This window comes from Salvelinus namaycush, chromosome 3 (genome assembly GCF_016432855.1).
Source record: "Salvelinus namaycush isolate Seneca chromosome 3, SaNama_1.0, whole genome shotgun sequence".
Taxonomy (NCBI): Eukaryota; Metazoa; Chordata; class Actinopteri; order Salmoniformes; family Salmonidae; genus Salvelinus; species Salvelinus namaycush.
This window is the reverse complement of record NC_052309.1, coordinates 97,656,886-97,680,242: the sequence shown is the minus strand read 5'-3', so window position 1 is coordinate 97,680,242 and position 23,357 is coordinate 97,656,886. Positions and strand designations below refer to the sequence as shown.

The 23,357-nt window shown below is 44.1% G+C and overlaps 1 protein-coding gene across 1 annotated transcript; it reads right to left on the bottom strand.

Annotated features, from left to right (window-relative positions):
- Positions 1-530: 530 nt before the first annotated feature.
- On the bottom strand, positions 531-23,107 carry atad5a (ATPase family AAA domain containing 5a). Its single transcript, XM_038988432.1, has 22 exons — positions 22,312-23,107; positions 22,169-22,231; positions 20,293-22,052; positions 19,879-19,969; positions 19,583-19,747; positions 19,166-19,304; positions 18,667-18,733; positions 18,362-18,543; positions 17,916-18,064; positions 17,336-17,807; positions 17,068-17,164; positions 14,367-14,449; positions 14,053-14,186; positions 9,993-10,149; positions 9,327-9,506; positions 8,889-9,137; positions 8,683-8,747; positions 8,264-8,453; positions 8,005-8,168; positions 6,828-7,831; positions 6,382-6,537; positions 531-1,153 (listed from the first exon to the last, which is right to left on the bottom strand). Exons 2-22 carry the CDS (start codon positions 22,217-22,219, stop codon positions 1,075-1,077), a joined length of 5,634 nt encoding a protein of 1,877 aa, XP_038844360.1. The 5' UTR covers positions 22,220-22,231; positions 22,312-23,107; the 3' UTR covers positions 531-1,074.
- Positions 23,108-23,357: the final 250 nt, after the last annotated feature.

The window sequence follows — 23,357 nt, the reverse complement described above, 5'->3', positions numbered from 1 at the left end:
TTATTCTATTACAGACACCTTAATACAAACGTTTAAATTATATTATGTAAGCTAAACATTAAAGACATTTTTTTAAACATTTTTTTCCTTAAAGTATAACTTTTAGAAAGTACTGTTTCAGTTACAACAAAAAATAATTTTAACCGTGTAATTTTGCCCATGAAACATTTAAATAAAATACTGTAGTATTTAATTCATTCCTAAGGACTGCTTTTCTGAGGAGTGCCAATATGGCCGATTTGTGGCTTCGAAGCCTCTCATTGGCCAATACAAAGCATCCACAATCCAGAGTTTATATACACATCACTGATCCTACCCTGCAATTAGATAATGAAGCCATTGTAATTCATGAGAGAATAACACTTTGGACTGGTAAAGTGTGTGAGATTTATATTATATTAACAGTAAAAAAGTGATATGTAGTGCTTGAACAGGATTGTGTTAATATTGTGTAGTTTGACAACAAAAACACAGCCTTTTAAACTGACAATTTCTACAAGTATGTTAATCAAATCTTACAAATGACCTCAACATACAACATTTCAATTTATTAGTTCATGAAACACTTTGCCAAATGCACAGCAGAATACAAAAACAGGCACATCTCCGTAAAAGCCACAACTATAAAACGTACTGATACACATTTACACTAAAACACACTCCTGTTTTTATATTACTGTACAAATGCATATTGAACAGGTGAATATTGTTTCAGCACTCTTCAAAGGGATCCATGATGAACCTCACTCCAGGTTCCAAGAGGGAATTGATCCGCAGATTTCTGGTCATTAACTTTAGTAGCAATTGAGGGGTCGTATTCATTAGGGCACACCGTAGCAAAACATTTTGCAATGGGATAAGAAAAAAAACTAGCCTTTTAATTCAACAAGCTCAGGTAGTCAGTCCCTCCTTGTGTCAGATTTCTTCCATTCGGTACCTAATGAATATGACCCAAGTTAGGATCACATTAACCCAGCTAATGATTGCTTTCATACTGTCATCAAGCCTCAAAATGGGCGACCTGAATGTCCTTAAACCCCCTATTTGAGAAACACCAGTGCACTTCTCTCTAGTTCAAGGGAAGTCCTCTGCTAGGTATTGTAGCGTGTTCTTGGGAAGGCCCAGGTGAATGGCATCCAGGTAGTGGAGGAACCTAAGGTGGGGGGAGAAAGACAAATCTCAAACTTTAGTCAAATTGTTTAGATAAGTGACAGGCATACTGTAGCAGGCCTTTAGTGCAGCACACAGGGTTACTAGAATACATTACCAACTATAAGTCACTCTGGATAAGAGCGTCTGCTAAATGACTAAAATGTGATGTAAATTCGTATACAGTTGAAGTCGGAAGTTTACATACACCTTACCCAAATACATTTAAACTCAGTTTCACAACTCCTGACATTTAATCCTAGTAAAAATTCCCTGTCTTAGGTCAGTTAGGATCACCACTTTATTTTAAGAATGTGAAATGTCAGAATAATAGAGTGATTAATTTCAGCTTTTATTTCTTTCATCACATTCCCAGTAGGTCAGAAGTTTACATACACTCAATTAGTATTTGGTAGCATTACCTTTAAATCGTTTAACTTGGGTCAAACGTTTTGGGTAGCCTTCCACAAGCTTCCCACAAAAAGTTGGGTGAATTTTGGCCCATTCCTCCTGACAGAGCTGGTGTAACTGAGTCAGGTTTGTAAGCCTCCTTGCTCACACACGCTTTTTCAGTTCTGCCCACACATTTTCTATAGGATTGAGGTCAGGGCTTTGTGATGGCCACTCCAATACCTTGACTTTGTTGTCCTTAAGCCGTTTTGCCACAACTTTGGAAGTATGCTTGGGGTCATTGTCCATTTGGAAGACCCATTTGCGACCAAGCTTTAACTTCCAGACTTATGTCTTGAGATGTTGCTTCAATATATCCACATAATTTTCCTGCCTCATGATGCCATTTATTTTGTGAAGGGCACCAGTCCCTCCTGCAGCAAAGCACCCCCACAACATGATGCTGCCACCCTCATGCTTCACGGTTGGGATGGTGTTCTTCGGCTTGCAAGCCTCCACCTTTTTCCTCCAAACATAACGATGGTCATTATGGCCAAAAAACAGTTCTATTTTTGTTTCATCAGACCAGAGGACATTTCTCCAAAAAGTACGATCTTTGTCCTCATGTGCAGTTGCAATAAGCAGTTTTGGAGCAGTGACTTTTTCCTTGCTGAGCGGTCTTTCAGGTTATGTTGATATAGGACTAGTTTTACTGTGGATATAGATACTTTTGTACCCGTTTCCTTCAGCATCTTCACAAGGTCCTTTGCTGTTCTTCTGGGATTGATTTGCACTTTTTGCACCTAAGTACATTCATTTCTAGGAGATGAAGTGGTACCTGAGCGGTATGATGGCTGCGTGGTCCCATGGTGTTTATACTTGCGTACTATTGTTTGTACAGATGAACGTGGTACCTTCAGGCATTTGGAAATTGCTCCCAAGGATGAACCAGACTTGGAGGTCTCCAATTTTTTTTCTGGGGTCTTGGCTGTTTTCTTTTGATTTTACCATGATGTCAAGCAAAGAGGCACTGAGTTTGAAGGTAGGCCTTGAAATACATCCACAGGAAAACCTCCAATTGACTCAAATTATGTCAATTAGCCTATCAGAAGCTTCTAAAGCCATGACATAATTTTCAGGAATTTTCCAAGCTGTTTAAAGGCACAGTCAATTTAGCGTATGTAAACTTCTGACCCACTGGAATTGTGATACAGTGAATTATAAGTGAAATAATCTGTCAGTAAACAATTATTGGAAAAATTACTTGTGTCATGCACAAAGTAGATGTCCTAACCGACTTGCCAAAACTATAGTTCGTAAACAAGAAATTTGTGGAGCGGTTGAAAAACAAGTTTTATTGACTCCAACCTAAGTGTCTGTAAACTTCAACTGTATATTTATCCTATACACAACCTCACACCCCAGACTTTTATAGACACGAGCTACAGAGAAAGCCATTCTGGGGGTGATTAGAAATGCACTAACCCACATCCTATCCATAGACTAACATTTAACTTCATTTGTTTTATTACTTTATTTAGCTAGACAAGTCCGTTAAGAACAAATTCTTATTTACAATGGCGGCCTACCCCGACCAAACCCGGACGATGCTGGGCCAATTGTGTGCCGCCCTATGGGACTCCCAATCACGGCCGGATGTGATACGGCCTGGGTTTGAACCAGGGACTGTAGTGACGCCTCTTCCACTGAGATGCAGTGCCTTAGACCGCTGCGCCACTCGGGAGCCCCAAACAGGCATCCTTCTACCCATTTCCACCCTCAGCTTAAACTACACGTAAGAGGTGCCACCGGGTACAATAGCAAACCCAAAGCACACAACCTTTCTTGTTGAGACTACATCTGTCCATCTATCATCCATCTCAAACTAAATGATTACAGTATTGTGTCAAGTTATCTGGATAAATTATTTTGAAGTGTGCGAGAGCAGCTGGAGTTGGTCTCAGGAATCTAGATATAATGGGAAAGCTTCCAATTCTTTGAGTGAGCATGAAGAAAAGTGACCTCACTGACCTGTGGGTTTCTATGGAATAAACAAACAACTAGATTAAAATAACTACTGTCATTCTGAAACATACCTCAGACCCACAGCCTAGGGTATGGAAACAGAAGTGAGGATGGAACCATGCATCAAGGGTGGCAGGTAGCCTAGCGGTTAGGAGCGATGGGCCAGTAACCGAAAGGTCACTGGTTCAAATCCCCAAGCTGACTAGGTGAAAAATCTGTCGATGTGTTTGAGCAAGGCACTTAGCCCTAATTGCTCCAGGGTCACCGTCAATAATGGCTGATCCCTGGCTCCGACCCCACTCTCAGGGGTGTCTCAGGGGTGGGATAAACAAATATCCAATTCACACATGTGCTTGTACATGTGTGAAATAGGACAAATGTAAGGACCCATTTGATTTGAATTATTAAAACTGATAGCTTCCCTATTCCATTATATTAAGAGTGAGAGCATGACATAACCGTTTGAAGGCTTAACTCAAATACCATATACTTCCTCTGTCCAGCACTATCAAAATGATATACCCTTACATTATGCCTGAATAATAAAAAAGCAGTGTACAAAACATTAGGAACACCTGCTCTTTCCATGACAGACTAGGTGAATCCAGGTGAAAGCTATGATCCCTTATTGATATCACCTGTTAAATCCACTTCAAATCAGTGTAAATGAATGGGGGGGTAGACAGGTTAAAATAGTATTTTTAAGCCTTGAGACATGGATTGTGTAACATGCCATTCAGAGGGTGAATGGGCAAGACAAATGTAAGTGCCTTTGACCGGGGTATGGTGCCAGGTGCACCAGTTTGTGTCAAGAACTGCAACTCTGCTGGGTTTTTCACGCTCAACAGTTTCCCATGTGTATTAAGAATGGTCCACCACCCAATGGACATCCAACTTGACACAATGAATAGAGGCTGTTCTGAGAGCAAAAGGGGGTGCAATTTAATAGTGCCAACCCCTTGACATTTTCCACATTTTGTTAAGTTACAGCCTTATTCTAAAATTGATTAAACCTTTCGGTTACTGGCCCCACACTCTAACCACTAGGCTACCATCTCTGCAGCAGTCCACCAATTAGGCCTTTATGGTATAGTGGCCAGACTGAAGCCACTCCTCAGTAAAAGGCACATGACAGCTTGCTATGAGTTTGCCAAAACATCCTAAATGACTCTCAGACCATGAGACAAGATTCTCTGGTCTGATGAAACCAAGATTGAACTCTTTGGCCTGAATGCCAAGTGTCACATCTGGAGGAAACCTAGCACCATCCCTACGGTGAAGCATGGTGGCAGCAGCATCATGCTGTGGGGATGTTTTTCACCGGCAGGGACTGGGAGACTAGTCAGGATCAAGGCAAAGATGAACGAAGCAAAGTACAGAGAGATCCTTGATGAAAACCTGCTTCAGAGTGCTCAGGACCTCAGACTGGGGCGAAGGTTCACCTTCCAACAGGACAACAACCCTAAGCACAAAGCCAAGACAATGCAAGAGTGGCTTCGGGACAAGTCTCTGAATGTCCTTGAGTGGCCCAGCCAGAGACCGGACTTGAACCCAATCGAACATCTCTGGAGAGACCTGAAAATATCTGTGCAGCAACACTCCCATCCAACCTGACAGAGCTTGAGGATCTGCAGAGAATGGGAGAAAATCCCCAAATACAGGTGTGCCAAGCGTCATACCCAAGAAGACTTGAGGCTGTAATCGCTGCCAAAAGGTTCTTCAACAAAGTACTGAGTAAAGGGTTTGAATACTTATGTAAAGGTTTATTTATTTGTATAAATTTGTAAAAAAAAACATTTTTGCTCGATCATTATGGGCTATTGTGTGTATATTGATGAGGGGAAAATATTTGTTCATACATTTTAGAATAAGGCTGTAACCTAACAAAATGTGGGAAAAATCAAGGGGTCTGAATACTTTCCCAAAGGCATTATATATATATCAAGGATTTAATGGTATTGGTTAGGCTGTCTTGTACACAGTATACAGACAAAAACTAAAAAGTATGTAATTATCAATCTATACTGAATGGAGAGCAGCTTAGTCTCTAGGTATCAATCTATACAGAATGGAGAGCAGCTTAGTCTCTAGGTATCAATCTATACTGAATGGAGAGCAGCTTAGTCTCTAGGTATCAATCTATACAGAATAGAGAGCAGCTTAGTCTCTAGGTATCAATATATACTGAATGGAGAGCAGCTTAGTCTCTAGGTATCAATCTATACAGAATGGAGAGCAGCTTAGTCTCTAGGTATCAATCTATACTGAATGGAGAGCAGCTTAGTGTCTAGGTATCAATCTATACTGAATGGAGAGCAGCTTAGTGTCTAGGTATCAATCTATACTGAATGGAGAGCAGCTTAGTGTCTAGGTATCAATCTATACTGAATGGAGAGCAGCTTAGTGTCTAGGTATCAATCTATACTGAATGGAGAGCAGCTTAGTCTCTAGGTATCAATCTATACAGAATGGAGAGCAGCTTAGTCTCTAGGTATCAATCTATACAGAATGGAGAGCAGCTTAGTCTCTAGGTATCAATCTATACATAATTGAGATCAGCTTAGTCTCTAGGTATCAATCTATACAGAATGGAGAGCAGCTTAGTCTCTAGGTATCAATCTATACAGAATGGAGAGCAGCTTGGTCTTTAGATATCAATCTATACAGAATGAGACAGATTTGGGGTGGTTCAGAGCTGGGTGTCCCCCTAAAACCCCATTTAACTCTAATCCTGATTTCCACATCCATAACCTTTAACCTCTCACCTCCATTTAACCTTACCCGTGACCTCTGCACCTATAACCCCTGACCTCTCACCTGCGTTTAACCTTGAACTGCTCCTTGAGCGTCTCTGATCGGCATATGGTCCGTAGGAAGGGAAGGAAGTCCAGGGCTGCAGCAGGTCTGTTACCCAGTGTCCCTGCCACTCGGCTGGGTAGAATGTCCATCACCTCCCTTCTCCTCTGGAGAACCCTGGAGGAACAACAGCAGCAAACAGGATAGGTTAGATTCCTTAAAATGCATTTAGTGACGACTTCTGATGTAAAAGGGGCTTAATACATAAATGTGTTCAATTTATTACCAAATTAAACTTTTCTTTGAGATGTTGAATACTAAAATTATACTCACTGATCAAATAAATTATTAATACATGAATACAATATTTTACATATAAATTCATAATACTTTTCATAGTAAGCAATACCCTGCCAACTGATCATTAGAAGCCATACATTGAAGGAGAAACAGACAAGACGACTCACTTTGGTTCACAGGGGCTGTCCTTGGTGAGTCTGAAGCCCTGTCTGTGCGGGGCCACAGGGAGTGTGAGCTCATTCACAGCCTCCTTCCCCAGTTCCCCCTCTAGACCCTGAGCTTTACCCCACGCCTCCTCCACCCCGGCCCTGCACCTCTGGAAGCTCAGAGACTCCACAGCAGCCTGGATCTCCCCCGCTCTCTCCCCCTCCACCCAGCTCCCTCCATGGCACTCCTCCCTGGGCTCATCATTCATCCCGTCTTTAGTCTCGGCTCTCAGGCCGAACGTCCTGTATGCGTGTCTGGCGCCACCTACAGGTGAGGTGTGGAGGCAAAGGGAGGAGTCCAGGAGGGACATGTGGTCGAGGAACTCTGCCAGGGAGCCCAGGCAGTGGGACACAGGCTCACTCTTCATCCTCTGATCCGGGGTAAGCGTCACCCTCATCCTCACCGGGGCAGGGGCCTTCTCCTTTACCTCTTCCTCTCTAGCCTTCACAGATTCTAATTCAACCTTGTTGCTGGTAGAATCGTCCTGACTGTCCTCCCCTTCCATCTGTGTCTGAGGGGGGTTGGGAGGTGGTTTAGTGTGGAGGGAGAGGAAGGCATCGTCGGAATCAGAGTCTGAGTGAAAGGGGTCCAGGTCCTCTCGGGTACCCAGCTGCTTCTTCTTCTTCTTCATTCTAGAGGATACCTTCACCGGGCTCCCGTCTGTCTCTGACCCCTCTGCCACCTGCTGGAGCCTGGAGTGGGGCAGTGAATCAACCTCAGTCTGAGGTGGTAGATCAATCTCTGGCTTTATACTATTCATACTAGTGGCTACTTCCTGTGGATCAGCGCTGGACTCTTCCTGTGTCCGGTTGCTCACTTCCTGTGGCCGCCTGTGGGTTGTGACAGTGAGGTGTGTGGTGGGTAGGGGAAGCAGGGCCTCCATGTTGGAGTAGAGCAGGTCCATTCCTCTCCTCTTGCTGGTGGTCAGCAGCTCCCAGCAACCTGGCTCCACTATGGACTGGCTCTGAGGAGACAATAGATGGTGGTTAACCTTCAATACTTCCACACTAACTTACAGATAATAAAGTGACTCTGAGAAGGTGGTTTGACATAGGGATTGTAATTATGAGAGATCATACCACAAGAGACCGGTCTTGAGACAACAAGGAGGAAAGAGATGGACTTTTGACAACCAACCTTGAACAGATCCTGCATGTCCCTCTCTGGCTCCATGTTCAGCAGCCCCAGCATGCTCTCTGTGCAGCCTGTGTCACAGGGGGGCAGGGGTCCTGCTGGGGTCACCCCCTCACTCACCACAGAGCCACCTGCAGTTTCCTCTGTCTTTGGCTGGAGATGTGTCGCTGAATATGCAACACAAAAACAACATTTATCACCATCAGTATTAATTGGCAGCGTTGTTTATACAGAAATTCAGTGAACATTACGCTGTCCTCACGTATGGGGTCTGAGTCTGGGAGAGGACGGGATAGCTTCCGCCCCCCTGTGGAGCGGCTCCAGAACTGCAGGTGTAGAAGGCTCTGGCGGATGTCACAACCGTTCAGGTGTAGCAGAGAGGAGACGTCGCGGGCGTCCGTACGCATGTTCTCAGCCAGGCACAGCAGCTGCAGGTAGCTCCCCACATTCACCTGTATAGGAGAAAGAGAGGTGTTACATCCACACACACCTGTATGAAGGAGTTACACACTAACATACGCAAACGACAATACGAGTTTCCTATTATAAAATGAACATTCTTCCTGTGCAACTAGAAAGCATGCTTAAAATATACCTTCAACGTTACTTGAGTACATGACAACAAAAAAACATCCAGCAAAAAAAAAAAAAAATAGGTTTGTAGTTTATTGGTTTTCTTACCACTGAGGGGGTTTTGAAATGGATCTCCTCAAAGTAGCCATCAAACATGGTACTGAAGGTGGGATCTAGAAGAGAGAAACAGGTTCAACTCACAGTGCATGTCACCTTCTGGTCTGTGCTATTCATTTGACACAGTGTACAAACATACAACCATGAACCACAACTTAGTCTTCCCACCATGAAATGTGGATTGCTCCCCCACTCACCACTGGTGGTGAGGATCACCGGTCTCTTGGTGGTGGTCATGAACGTTTTGATGGCAGCCAGGAACCCAGAGTCGTCATCAAAGACGACATCCACCTCCTCAAAGAGAATGAGTGACGTGGCTGTCTTCCTGCTCTGCTCTTCACTGGAGGAGGAGGAGTCCTTGGTGTTGGCTGCTGCTGCTGGTCCGTTCTGAGGCTCTTCAGTCTTACTGGAACTCTCCTTGGCTTTACTGGTCTTCTTGGGAACAGCTGGAAGAGAATAACACTGATATTTAGTTCTGACGTGTGTATGCAGACTAGACTAGGGTTTATCCAAAATAGTAACTGAAGGGAATAAAGCTTCCCTGCTGTGTTTAATTTAGGGGCCTAGACTGTTTAACACCTGACTGACAGAAACCTCAAGCTAGGGAGGAAGAAGGACAAGTAATTCATTCTAACCGGTTGGTTGCTTCTGGTCTTGACTGGCACTGGCAGGTTCCTTGTTGTTGGGACCAGGTCGGCCCATTTTGAAGAAGTTGGCCAGGGAGGTGGGGGCCAGGCCTCCCCTCTTGGCTCCACGGGGGGACTGGGGGGGCTTCCTGGGGGAGGACACCACCCTTCGAGGAGAGTACACTTTCCCTGGGAGATGGACAGCAGAATCATCACCTGTCAACCTGGATCTTTAGAAATCCTACTTTATATACTATGGGTCACATAACTCAAGAAACTGGCGGCTGGTAGCATAGCGGTTAAGACGGTTGGGCCAGTAACCGAAAGGTCGCTGGTTGAATCCCAAGCCGACTAGGTGAACAATCTGTCTAGGAGTCCTTGAGCAAGGCATTTCATTCGAATTGTTCCTGCACTTATTGCTCTTGTAAGTCGCTCTGGATAAGAGCGTCTGCTAAATGACTAACATGTAAGTGTAAAATGAAACTGGCATGTAACCTGAAGATACCATAGATTTAGGCCAATGAGAGATGGTTCTCAGGTTTGTTACCCGTTTATCTCTTATAGATTTTTATCAGTGTCAAACTATCTACTTTCTATCAAAGCAGTCCTAAGAGATGATTTTGTTCAAAGAAACACTGGGCTGCAAGAAGAAAGGCAAACTTCTTCTAAACTTACGTGGTGAGGATCCAGGCCTGGCGGTGGAGCTACTGAAGTAGCACGGCTTATGGGCGTTGACCCCCTGGATGTCCACCTGGTGGGACTGGGTGGCCTCCCTCAGCTGGGACAGGATCTGACGGCCGCTCCGCTGGGACGACGCATTCACCTCAAACACCTGGAGAAGGATGACACAGATTAGACTTCCTGCCTTCAAAGTAGCATACATAGCTAATATATTACACAGACAGTTAAGACAGATGTTAAAAGATTTGAGGGCACCCAGCAGAATCCCACCCTGCATCCCTCTACTGGCTTGCCTTTAAAGCTAAGCAGGGTTGGTCCTGGTCGGTCCCTGGTTGGGAAACCAGATGCTGCTGGAAGTGGTGTTGGAAGACCAGTAGGAACCACTCTTTCCTTTGCCTAGTTAAATGAATGAATGAATGAATGAATGAAGCGCAACTCAGAGAAAATATTTATTGCATTTTCCTTTTCCAAATGGGCGGTAATTTAGAATGCATAAGATTCTGTATTTACGATAGAGTAACTGCCTTCGGCCCGATAGAGACATCGCTTCTCCCTTTGTTCTTCAGTCTTCCCGCTCTTTCACTCAAACCCAGCCCACTTTCCTTTGGGTAACCAGCTGTCATATCTGTTCTGTCCGCTAGGGACGTTTTCCTTTATGACGTAATTTGTAATCAAGGTATGATTTATTCTGTGTATATGTAATTCTGTGTGATTTAGTTAGGTATTTAGTAAATAAATAATTAAACCCAATTTTGTATTGCTGATTCAACTTGTTAGCCAGGGTTCGTGAAGATAACCAAGAATTTACAACTTTCAGATGAGACTGAAATAAGGTGACGATTAATATTGACTGCTATTGATGTAAAATATTACTAGGTCTTTAAGAGTTTATTCGGAAGATAACAGCTCTATAAATATTATTTCGTGGTGCCCCTCCTCTCTAGTTAATTACATTTACATGATTAGCTCAATCAGGTAATATTAATTACGGAGAAAGTATTTTATAGAATAGGATGTCATAACACTTAATCCGGCATAGCAAAGACACGACACTTCCAAGGCAGTCATAGTCAATGAACTAATCACTGATCATAATCTTGATGTGATTGGCCTGACTGAAACATGTCGCAAGCCTGATGAATTTACTGTGTTAAATGAGGCCTCTCCTCCTGGTTACACTAGTGACCATATCCCCCACACATCCCGCAAAGGCGGAGGTGTTGCTACTCAATCACTTTTTATTGCTACTGTTAACAGGCCTCCTGGGCCGTATACAGTGTTCCTCACTGAGGCCCTATCGGACCTTGTAGTCATGGCAGATAATATTCTAATTGTGGGTGACTTTAATTGTCCTAGGTCTACACAGAACTGCCAGGACCTAGGATCAAATGGAGACACTCAAGTTGTTTAATCCTGTGTCTCCTGACACATTCATGAAAATAGTCATGGCCTCTAAACCCTCAAGCTGCATACTGGACCCTATTCCAACTAAACTACATAAATCAAATCAATGCGCCAAATACAACAGGTGTAGACCTTACAGTGAAATGCTTACTTACAAGCCCCTAACCAACAATGCAGTTTAAAAAATACAAATAAGAATAAGAAATAAAAGGAACAAGTAATTAAAGAGCAGCAGAAAAATAACAATAGCGAGACTATATACAAGGGGTACCGGTACTGAGTCAATGTGCAGGGGCACCGGTTAGTTGAGGTAATATGTACATGTAGGTAGAGTTATTAAAGTGACTATGCATAGATAATAACAGAGAGTAGCAGCGGTGTAAAAGAGGGGGTGGGCAGCCATTTGATTAGATGTTCAGGAGTCTTATGGCTTGGGGGTAGAAGCTGTTGAGAAGCCTCTTGAACCTATACGTGGCGCTCCGATACCGCTTGCCATGTGGTAGCAGAGAGAACAGTCTATGACTAGGGTGGCTGGAGTCTGACAATTTTTAGGGCCATCCTCTGACACCGCCTGGTATAGAGGTCATGGATGGCAGGAAGCTTTGCCCCAGTGATGTACTGGGCCGTACGCACTACCCTCTTTAGAGCCTTGCAGTCGGAGGCTGAGCAGTTGCCATACCAGGCAGTGATGCAACCAGTCAAGATGCCCTCGATGGTGCAGAAGTAAAGCGCTACTTCCTGTGCTTGGCCCTCCTATGTTGAACATAATAAATGGCTCACTATCCACCGGATGTATACCAAACTCACTAAAAGTGGCAGTAAAAAAGCCTCTCTTGAAAAAGCCAAACCTTGACTCAGAAAATGTAAAAAAACAAAAATTGGTCTATATCGAATCTCCCATTCTTCTCAAACATTTTTGAAAAAGCTGTTGCACAGCAACTCATTGCCTTCCTGAAGATAAATAATGTATATGAAATGTATCAGTCTGGTCATTTACCACTCGTGAAGGTGGTAAATGACCTTTTAAATCAAGGCTCTGCATCGGCCCTCGTGCTCCTAGACCTTAGCGCTGCTTTTGACACCATCGATCACCACATTCTTTTGGAGAGATTGGAAACCCTAATTTGTCTAGGAGCAAAGATCTTATCTTTCGGAAAGATATCAGTTCGTCTCTGTGGATGGTTTGTCCTCTGACAAATCAATTGTAAGTTTCAGTGTTCCTCAAGGTTCTGTTTTAAGACCACTATTGTTTTCTGTATATATACACACACACACTACCTCTTGATGATGTAATTCGGAAACACAACGTCAACTTTCACTGCTATGAGGACGACTCACAACTGTACATTTCAATAAAACATGGTGAAGCCCCAAAATTGCCTACCCTGGAAGCCTGTGCTTCAGACATAAGGAATTGGGTGGCGGCAAATGTTTTACTTTCAAACAACACAGAGACGCTAGTTCTCGGTCCCAAGAAACAAAGATCTGCTGTTGGATAAAACTGAAGGACCTCAGCGTTACTGGGGACCTTGATCTCTTTTGACGAACATATCAATACTATTTCAAGGAAAGATTTTTTCCATCTTCGTAACATTGCAAAAACCAGAAACTTTTTTTGTCCAAAAATGCAGAAAAGCTAATCCATGTATTTGTCACTTCTAGATTAGACTACTGCAATGCAGTACTCGCCAGCTACCCAGATAAAGCACTAAATAAACTAAACACAGCTGCTAGAATCTTGACTAGAACACCAAATTTGATCATATTCCTCCAGTGCTAGCCTCTCTACACTGGCTTCCTGTTAAGGCAAGGGCTGATTTCAAGGTTTTACTGCTAACCTACAAAGTATTACATGGGCTTGCTCCTACCTCTCTCTCAGATTTGGTCCTGCCGTGCATACCTACACGTACGCTACGGTCACAAGACGCAGGCCTCCTTATTGTCCCTAGAATTTCGACGCAAAGAGCTGGAGGTAGGGCTTTCTCCTATAGAGCTCAATTTTTATGGAATAGTCTGCCTATCCATGTGAGACGCAGACTCGGTTTCGACCTTAAGGTCTTTATTGAAGACTCATCTCTTCAGTGGGACCTAGGATTGAGTGTAGTCTGGCCCAGGAGTGCGAAGGTGAAAGGCAAGGCACCGGACCGACCTTGTTGTCTCTGCCTGGCCAGCTCCCCTCTCTACACTGGGATTCTCTGCCTCTGCCTCAAATTCTCTCTTTCCATCTCTCCCTCCTGGAGGTCCTGAGCCCTAGGATTATGCCTCAGGACTACCTGGCCTGATGACTCCTGGCTGTCCCCAGTCCACCTGGTTGTGCTGCTGCCCCGGGTTCAACTGTTCTGCCAAGGTTCCTGTCTTTCTAGGGAGTTTTTCCTAGCCACCGTGCTTCTACATCTGCATTACTTGCCGTTTGGGGTTTTAGGCTGGGTTTCTGTATAGCCCTTTGTGACATCAGCTGATGTAAAAAGGGCTTTATAAATACATTTGATTGATTGACTGATTCAGAGTGTAAAGTGAGTGCATTCAAATTTGTATGCAGAAACATCTTGATAAAAAAAAGACAAGGATTTTTAATAGAGAACAGTGGGTCACAAAGCATAAAAGGTTGGTGACCGCTGTGTTAGGCAAGTGGAGTGAAGAATGAACAGACCTTAAAGCCGAGTTCCTGGGCGCAGGCGTAGACGGCAGCGGTCTTGCCGACCCCCGTGGGACCAGTGATCAGCAGGGTGTTACACATAAAGTCTTCCCCCTCCTGAGAGTCCCCGTCTTCAGTGTCCCATGAGTCTGTGTGGCCAAGAGGGGAACATCAGGCTGCTTTAGGTTTACTCTGTGGTAACTTTGAAAAATAGTTACTTTTATATAAATGTGTTCGTGCTCAAACAGTCATAGTGCTATCTGAAAATACATGAGCAAAATCTTAGAATAGAGGGCTCAGCCATTTTTCCCAAGGTGACCGTCTCTTACCATTGCTGTTATCCTCCTGTTTCTTTTCCTTCTGTTTCTTCCTCTCTTCCCGGTCAGCTCTGAGCTTCCATTCCCTCAGCCAACTGCAAACGGATTGGTTTATGCAAAATTACATGAAAGATTAATTTAATTAATGGCATGTAACACACAAGGGCTTTCAATAAAGCTCATAAAGCCATTGATTCATACCTTTTACATACACTAAGTATGTGGACACCCATAAAAAAAAGTTGTGGGTTTGGCTATTTCAGCCACACCATTGCAAGTGTATAAAAATCTAGCACACAGCCATGCAAACTTCATAGACAAACATTGGTAGTAGAATGGCCTTATTGGAGAGCTCAGTGACTTTCAACGTGGCAGCATCATAGGATGCCACCTTTCCAACAAGTCAGTTTGTCAAATTTCTGCCCTGCTAGAGCTGCCCCGGTCAACTCTAAGTGCTGTTATTGTAAAGTGTAAACGTCTAGGGGCAACAACGGCTCAGCCGCAAAGTGGTAGGCCACACAAGCTCACAGAATGGGACCGCGAGTGCTGAAGTGTGTCATGACTGTCCTGATCAGGTCAGGTTACAGGAGACTACAACCCTACAGATTATCTCTCACCCCTAACAGAGGAGGAGAGATCTAGGGGTATGAAGATGTGGGGGTTTTATGACCCCTCAAGCCCATGGTAAATCTTAGGCAACAGACAAATTTCCTTTGTCCTCTCACTATGGAAAACCAGCCTCAGAACATTAAACATGCAATAAATGAACTTTGGAACAATGGTTTCCGTCAGCCACAATGGTGGTAATGACGATAGATGGAATATGAAAATTAATGTCATTTTTGTTTTGTTATTAAAGGTTAAAGGATGACGTTATTACGAAAACATTGTAACTTTAAGAGTTTTCTTAGTATATGCTTGATGTTTATACATTGTATGTTGTGTGGTAAATGTCCAAATCAAAGAGAATGTTTTGGTAAAGATTAAATGTGATGTTGTCTAAAATTGGATTTGAGTCAAATCTAGACCTTGCCTTTTAACTTGGTACGCCCAGAGAATTGCCCTAAATGCGGTTACGCCCATTTCTGACCCGAGGGTATAAGACATGTGAGTTAAGAATTAACATATCAGACTAAGTGACCCGAGCTGCAGCAAGGTCTGAGTAGTCAAAGAAACCAAAACGCAACACGAGGTTGAAGACAAAGGAACCTTATTCTATCCATGCTACGAAGGAGTAGCTACGTCTAAGCGGGTGAATTCATGCCGGACCACTCGACCTCCACTCCCCATCGAATCGTATCTACACGGTTTCATTCCTACACTGTGAGCCCTGAGCTACAGGGCTGGCTGTCCTCAGAAGAACCCTTTCAGACGAGGAATCAGACCACTAAGCAAAAAGGACACTGACATCGTGAGGACAACCAGAGAGTTGCATCAGAGAAGCGCGTCATTGAGAAGCCTAAACGGTCCACGCGGAGAATCAACGGAGACCTTCAACATGTAATTACATCATTATATTCTGACCCATAAGAGCGGCAGTTCGGGGCAAGGTTAGGGTTAAAATAAGCATAGCTGACAAATGCACCCAAATGTATGTTTCTCTCGTGTACTTTCTCTCTCTTTGAAATCCCCAATTTGGGTAACACGCGTCATAGTGTGTTGGCCCGTTATACTAAGTTCTAATCAATAGCCTAGACTGTATATGTGTATCTTTTATTATCATTTTAGCTTTCTAGTAAATAAATAATCAACTAAAATTGGTGTGGTACGAACTCATTGGTAGGACCCGGGTTTGTGCAGATTCACAGATTATGCAACGTTCAGAATGAGACTGTAGAGGAAATTGATTAATTAGTGACTGTTGTAAAATCGATATTCTGATATTCTTTGAGTTCATTTGGGAAATAGAAACTCAAAACTAATTTTCCCATGGTGCCCCAGGTTAATGAGTTAATAATTGCTTGATTCATTTAATCACGCAATTATAAACCTTTAATCATTCGATGGGCAGCAGTCATCACATTAATTAATACAACGTCACGACAAGTGCATAAAAATCGTCTGTCCTCGGTTGCAACACTCACTACCGAGTTCCAAACTGCCTCTGGAAGCAACGTCAGCACAAGAACTGTTCGTCGGGAGCTTCATGAAAATGGGTTTCCATGGCCAAGCAGCCACACACAAGCCTAAGATCACCATGCACAATGCCAACGCTACCTGCCCGAATGCATAGTGCAAACTGTCAAGTTTGGTAGAGGAGGAATAAATGGTCTGGGGCTGTTTTCATGGTTTGGGCTAGGCCCCTTAGTTCCAGTGAAGGGAAATCTTAACAGCATACAATGACATTCTAGACAATTATGTGCTTCCAACTTTGTGGCAACAGTTTGGGGAAAGCCTTTCCCTGTTTCAGCATGCCCCGTGCACAAAGCAAGGTCCACACAGAAATGTTTTGTTGAGATCGGTGTGGAAGAACTTGAGTGGCCTGCACAGAACCCTGACTTCAACAACATCAAACACCTTTGGGAGGAATTGAAATGCCGACTGCATATTAATGCCCATGATTTTGGAACGAGATGTTTGAGCAGGTGTCCACATACTTTTGGCAATGTACTGTATATCTGTAATACCCGTGTAGAGCCAGCAGGGTGCCTAGTACACCTAGATACTGAGCTATTCAGTTGAGTCATTCAGTAGATACACCACAATCCCTTACCTGTGCAGCCTCCTCACTGAGGCAGTGTTGCCTATGACGTCATTGGAGTGCTGTGGTTGGTACTTCTCTGTCCACAACACATCCTCTTTTACGGAGTCTGGTGGAATAAAAAAAAGCAGTTACTAAAGACTATTCAAAAATGTATTTTGTAATGTTATGAAAAAGGAGCACATTTAAGAATCTAACTGAAAGGCCATGTTTCAGCTACCACAGATACGGCAAGATAAGAGGTTTTACAGAGAACTACATTTCTTATTTGCCCTCTTACCATCTTTGACAGAGTTGCTAGCCAGTGGCGAGTGCTCCAGGAGTAGCACCGGGTCCTTTAGGGAGGGGAGTGGTGTTTTCATCTCCTCGTTCTCCTGTTGCTTGCGCCTCCTCCCTCGCCCTCCCCTCCTGGGTGGCTCAGGTTCAGGGGAGATGGTGTCCCCGTCGATCACAATGATCTTCTCCTCCGACCTCCTGGACCTCTGCTTCTTGGCCACCTTTCCCACGGCCACCTTTCCCTCTTCCACTCTCTTCCTCTTTCCCCCCACAGGCTCTGTCGATGCTGGGGCACTGCTGGCGAGTTTGGTACTGGGGTCTGCCTCTGAAGCTGTGCATTCCTGGAGGTGGTCCGTCCGCCTCTTCAGGAAGCGTGTGAGAAACCGCTGGACGGGGAAAGGAGGATTGGATGCACTGATCTCCCCCATTAGGAGCTTACGAATGGGCTCAGAGAAATCTTCTCGCCAGCCAGACCCCTGTTCAGAACAAATGATTCCGTTATCTAAAGTTGACTAACAAACAAAACTACACCAGTAAATATTACCAGTGAAATATGAAATGTGTAAAATAATATTACAACATACCCTTTCAGTGTGGGCTCTGGAGGCTGGCTCAGTCTTACAGCATGTGGAACTATCGTGGGATGGAAGCTGGTTTGATGGTAGACATCGAAGCTCCTTCAGGAAGTGTAAGCGAGGAGAAACAGGCCATGGTAGACTCCAGAGAGGACACTCTGTCAAAGGGCCAAGAAAAACGTAATTAGATGGAGAACACAGAGGGAACACTTGAACAGGAAGTGTGCTGAAAAGGCTAAGGTTTCCAGTTCAAATCCCAGTTATGGCACACAAATTATTTAATAAAAACCTCAGTGCAGTGCACACTTATTATCTATCAGTTGCTTAAGACTTACATTCGTAAAAATGGCCATTCAAAAAATCTAAACATCAGTGTGTGGCACCCTTTATGCTTTATACAACTAATAAGAACACTTGGACGGAAGGGACAGAGCTAGCAAGGAGAAAAAACACACCCTGTGACGTCTGCAGCACGTGCACTACAGGCTGGAAGGAGGAGCAGGAGACTGCGTAGGCCTCATTGGTGGCAACGGTTTTGGCTATCTGCTTCTTGAAGGACTCTGGGAAGCCACTCTTCAGGAACTCTCTGCGGGCTCGGAACTGTTCATCATCCTGAGAGTTCTCTGAACCATCACGGCTATAAGGGGTAAGAGGCACAATATGGGTGTAAGGTCAAAGGTCTTGTTGAGGTCTGCAAAAAGTTTGAATATAGACCAAACTGTGTTATCGATAATAAGCTGCAGGTCTGTAATAAGCTTACCTGCAATCATCAAAGATGGATATGACTGATGTCCTCGGTGCTTTTTTCCCAAGGAACATGGCAGCCACTTTGGAAGGTAAAAAAATACATAAAACATTCATGTTAGTGTCCTTCTATACATACATATACCAAACATAAATCAAATCATAATCATACAGCAATTGGTGCTCAGCCCGTATAAGACAAGATTTCATCAAGTATGTGTGCACAAAATACAAATTACATTTAACAAATGTATTGCTTTAAACAATAAAATGCTTAATTAACAATCATAACAAAGTACGGCTTTCACCTTGTCACGCTACACAAATAATACACTTCCCCTTCTCCTACAGGCTTTGAAAATAAATTGTGTAATGTCAAAAATTCCCTTTCTAAAAAATAACTACAGCCTGTGTATATCCTGTAGCCAGAACACTTCCGGGTGAGCAAATTATAGATTTCTATAATGATTTCTATAATCATGTTACGACTTATGTCAACAACAGTGATAAAGTACCTGCTGGATTATTGGCCTCCTTGCTGGCAGGTGCTTTTTTCCCCAATACATCATTTAGACTGCGTTTCTGAGCTTTGCCCTTCTCCTTGGCAGTCGGAGCAGAGCCATCCTGGCTATCCTCCACACAAACCACTGAGTCCTGCACAAACAGTGGTTCGCAAAAATAAAGGGTTAGCGGGTTATCTATGAAACAAAGCCTTTCTGTACTTGTGCTTCGTCTCAGTTGGAGAAATGGACAGGAAACAAGACAGTCAGGTGGATTGAAAAGTACATGCATCATCTCTAATATGACAATTGTTATCAATGGAGCATGAATTGTACAGTACAACTACACACTGAGCGAGAGTAGAACATTTTCTCCCAAGTAAGGAAAAACCTACAATCTTTAACTGAAATGTCATTAGGACTGTAGTGTACCTCGTCTTCACTGTAGCTCTTCTTGACCGAGACCTGGCTCCGGGAGGAGCGTCGTAAAGACCTCTGACCCTCCTTATCCGCTGCTGCCTTTTTACTCTGCTGTATCTCTCGGGCTTTCTCCACCAACTTCTTTGCCTTTTTTCTCTTTTTGGATGCATTGGATTCCTGATCAAGAGGATTCAAATGGGTTTAAGAAGAAAAACTACAAGTGAAAGGAAAGTGTGTGCTGAATTATAGCTGCTAATTCAAAACATCAGTTTCATATTCCAACTGAGAAAAACAGAGGCTATAATTACCTTAGTAGCTAGGGGACTCAGGATTTCAAAATCACTTCCACCCTCAGACTTTGATGCAGAGCTTTGGAAGACGACTCTGGTAAATTTCATCCTGAAGGTTCAAGGTAACAATAAAATGATAATAGTTTATGCCAAGGTAGTCGAAACAGCAAAAACAAATGAAATGCCCAAAATGTAAATTTTCAAACATATACAATGCAAACTAGATATTACAAAGTCAGCATGAAGCTAAAGCACTACTGTCTGTAGTAATGTATCGTCCTGCCTTTAAAACAATGTCCAGACTAGGGACAGGCCTCCATTGTGGACGAGTCAATCTTTGTCCAAACCTATTGCCTCTCTGTTACTGACCAACAGGATGCACAAGCGAGACAATTAAAAACTATGCTTAAAGACATCTTGGCCATCCCTCACCTGATGGGACTTCCTGTCTTGTCTGGTGGACAGACCATCTGTGCTCTGAACACCCTGTGTCTGGACTTGTCTGACTTCGGGGTGGACATCTGGACCGGGCAGTCCTCGGTGACTGCTGCAACATCTTTCACCCTTTCTTTTTTTGTTTTCCTCACTGGGGTTACTGGATCAACAACAGGTGTCTGCCTGCAAGGGGCTTCTCTGGTGGACCTCCTGACTGTTGTTGATGTGGAGGTGGTGGGTTCTGCTTCAGGTTTAGCCTCAGTGTTGGACTTCCCTTTGGGTTTAGAATCAGTCTCCACAGCGTCAGTCTCCATGGGAACATGGTCTTCTTGTGCCGCAGGTGAGGGAACTGACTTCTGCTCCAAGGCCTTCTTCCTCCCTCGTCTCTGCGGTTTCTTCTTAGCTGCATTTTTACCTGGCTGCTCCTCTGTTGGGGCAGCAGAGTGGTTCTCCTCCTCAGCGGCCTCCTCCCCAGCCTCCCCCAAGGCCTTGTCCACAGGCTGCTTCCCAGGACCCTTGCCGGGCTTGGCTGGCTGCTTGAAAGCACTCATGAACTGCTTTCGCTCAGTCTGGCTGCACTTGGGAGTGGATGATTCAGACTCAACGACACTGAGCTCCAGGTCCTCCTCCTGCAGGACCACGTTGGACTTCCTTTTTGGGGCATGCAGCAGCTCCGGTCTAGACTGGGGACGAGAAGAGGAAGCGGTCTTCACCACTACAGGTGCTAGGCTCCCCTCTTTTTCCCTGGAGAAGATGGAGGCCATCTTTTTCTCTGCAACCAGGACTGGCTCGTGGCCGGGGGAAATGGTGTGCACCTCAGCTTGGATGGTGAGGGTTCGAGGAGATATCTGCAGGGGACAAAGCTCATTGGCTTTGGGTACATCCAACGTGTCTTCTGGCTCCGGGTCGACTCCGCTTTTCTCCCCCACTTTCTCCTCTCCCTGGCCCCGAGTCTGCAGGAAGTCCTCAAAGGAGATGGTGACGGTGCTCCCGTTCAACTGAGACGCCTCACCCACGTTCACCTCTAAGCTTGCATCACACAAAGAGAGCTCAGCCTCCTGGACCTCGGGCACATATTCCCCCGTTTCCTTATCCTCCTGCTGCTTGGCTTTAGCCTTACTGACAGTCACCTTGTCTTTTCTAGGAATTTTAGGATAACCGTCGCAACTTTCCTTTTTCTTTGCAGGAGCCCTTTTTTTAGAGTCCACCTTGGGATGATTGTCTTTTTGAGCCTTCTCAGGACATGCCGCACCAGGGTCAATCTTACCACAGGTGTCTCCAGCCATGCAAGCATCAGCACTGAACTGGGCCAGCAGGGTAGCTGTGTCACTACCCAGGAAGCCACAGCTGCTGCTCACTACGTTGCCCTCTGACCCCTCACTGTCTCCTGGCCCCTCTAAGACCACACACTCCTCCGTCTCAGTGGAACCTGCATCAGCATCAGTCTCCTGTAACTGCCGGGCAACTTTGCTGGGCTTCCTGCCCTGTTTCTGAGGGGGCTTGGCTGGCAGCCTCACAGGGCTGTCTAGGCAGGCTGGTGATTCAGAGGGCTGGGGCCCCAGGCGGTTCTCCTTAGTCTGCTCTGGGGTACTACCTTTCTCTCTAACTGGTGTGGTCTTCCGGCTGAAGTAATCCATGATGTTGTTGGACCTGGGTGGGGAGAATGGTTTCTCCATGGGCTTGGGCACAGGGGAAAAGTAGTTTGTGATCATCTTGACAGGAGGAGCATGGGCATCTTTGCATGATCTCTTGCATGGCTGTAAAACAAGGTGAGATGATTACGCTCTCAATTATTAAAACTATGCAATGAAAAAAACAAATCCAATGCGTTGACACAGGCTAGTGTAGACAGATGGAATTTGGTTGCACATACCTGAGTTTCAAAATCTTCAATGACAGATGCCATAGCAACGACACCAGCCATAATTTCACTGACCTAAAATAATTAAATGGTTTTAGTTGCAGTGACTAACTAGTTGGTGCATTCTGGTTCAGTTAAGTACTTAGGTAACTTACCTACTAACTAGTAGTAGTCAGTTAACCTGAAAAGCAGCAACTGTAGATAGATAGCTAGTTAAGGGACAGATCAATGGTGAATGTGGTAGTCAGCGAAAACAAAAGAACACAACTTACCAGCTCTTCTTCTTGATCCCTCTAGAAGACACAACCTCTAAGCTACGCGAACTGTCATTGTGTGGCAAAGTTGATAGCTTGATAACTAACTGTCTGTCTAGGGAAATAAATATCTTAAAATAATATCTATCTATCTAGCTATATCCGACTATTGTTGGATGGCATGGCTAACGTTAGTTGGGAAATAGTCGGCTAGCAAGCTGCCCAAAACGCGTAACTAAACTATAACGAAGTTTTAACATGTAACTGCAAAGTAAATTCTAGATATTAAAGACGAATTAAAGACACATATAAGCAATAATTCCGTATATAGGGTACACTGGTAGTTTGGTTTCAGTCTTCCAAAAATCCCGCCTGACTCGTCTAGCCCAAAGGGCGCCAAATTGCCTTTCGCTTCAGCGTCACCAACTCCACCACTCACAGTGGCAGAACATGTACACGTCACGAACAGTTGTTGATGTTTTGACTGCAAGACTCCACCCCACGTGATATTGTAAATAATTAGCAGTTCTGTTTCTAAACAAATACAGCAAAAGCAGATAAAAGATCAACCCACTGCTGTCTAGTTTTGAAATAAATGAGAGTGAAGTAGATGTTATTCGTTGCTTGTATTAGTGATGATCCATCAAGGTTTGCTAATAAATGTACTGCACAGGTGGAAATTATGACAGCTACTACAAATGCATACTCTGATCAGTGCACAGACCATAAACCGTATAGGCACAGACAGTCCCTGTCATTGGAAGATGTGGAGGTTATTTTGACTGCCTTTGACAAAAGTTATTTTCAAAATTGTCCGAAACGTTGGGGGTTGAAATTCATATTTTGTAATAAAGTGTCTTCAGATAATGTTAATATAACTTTATGTTTTTACATTATTTGTAGAAAAGTCATCTAAACCTTGTTCCCGCTCTCAGTGCTCCATCTCC

Bases quoted from the DNA above. Each gene is read 5' to 3' on its own strand.
- atad5a (XM_038988432.1), bottom strand. From the start codon at position 22,219: ATGGCTGGTGTCGTTGCTATGGCATCTGTCATTGAAGATTTTGAAACT. The intron at 19,970-20,292 runs GTGAGGGATGGC...TTGAACCTTCAG, and splicing joins AAGACAGGAAGTCCCATCAG to GATGAAATTTACCAGAGTCG. The intron at 9,507-9,992 runs GTAAGTTTAGAA...TCCATCTCCCAG, and splicing joins CAGGCCTGGATCCTCACCAC to GGAAAGTGTACTCTCCTCGA.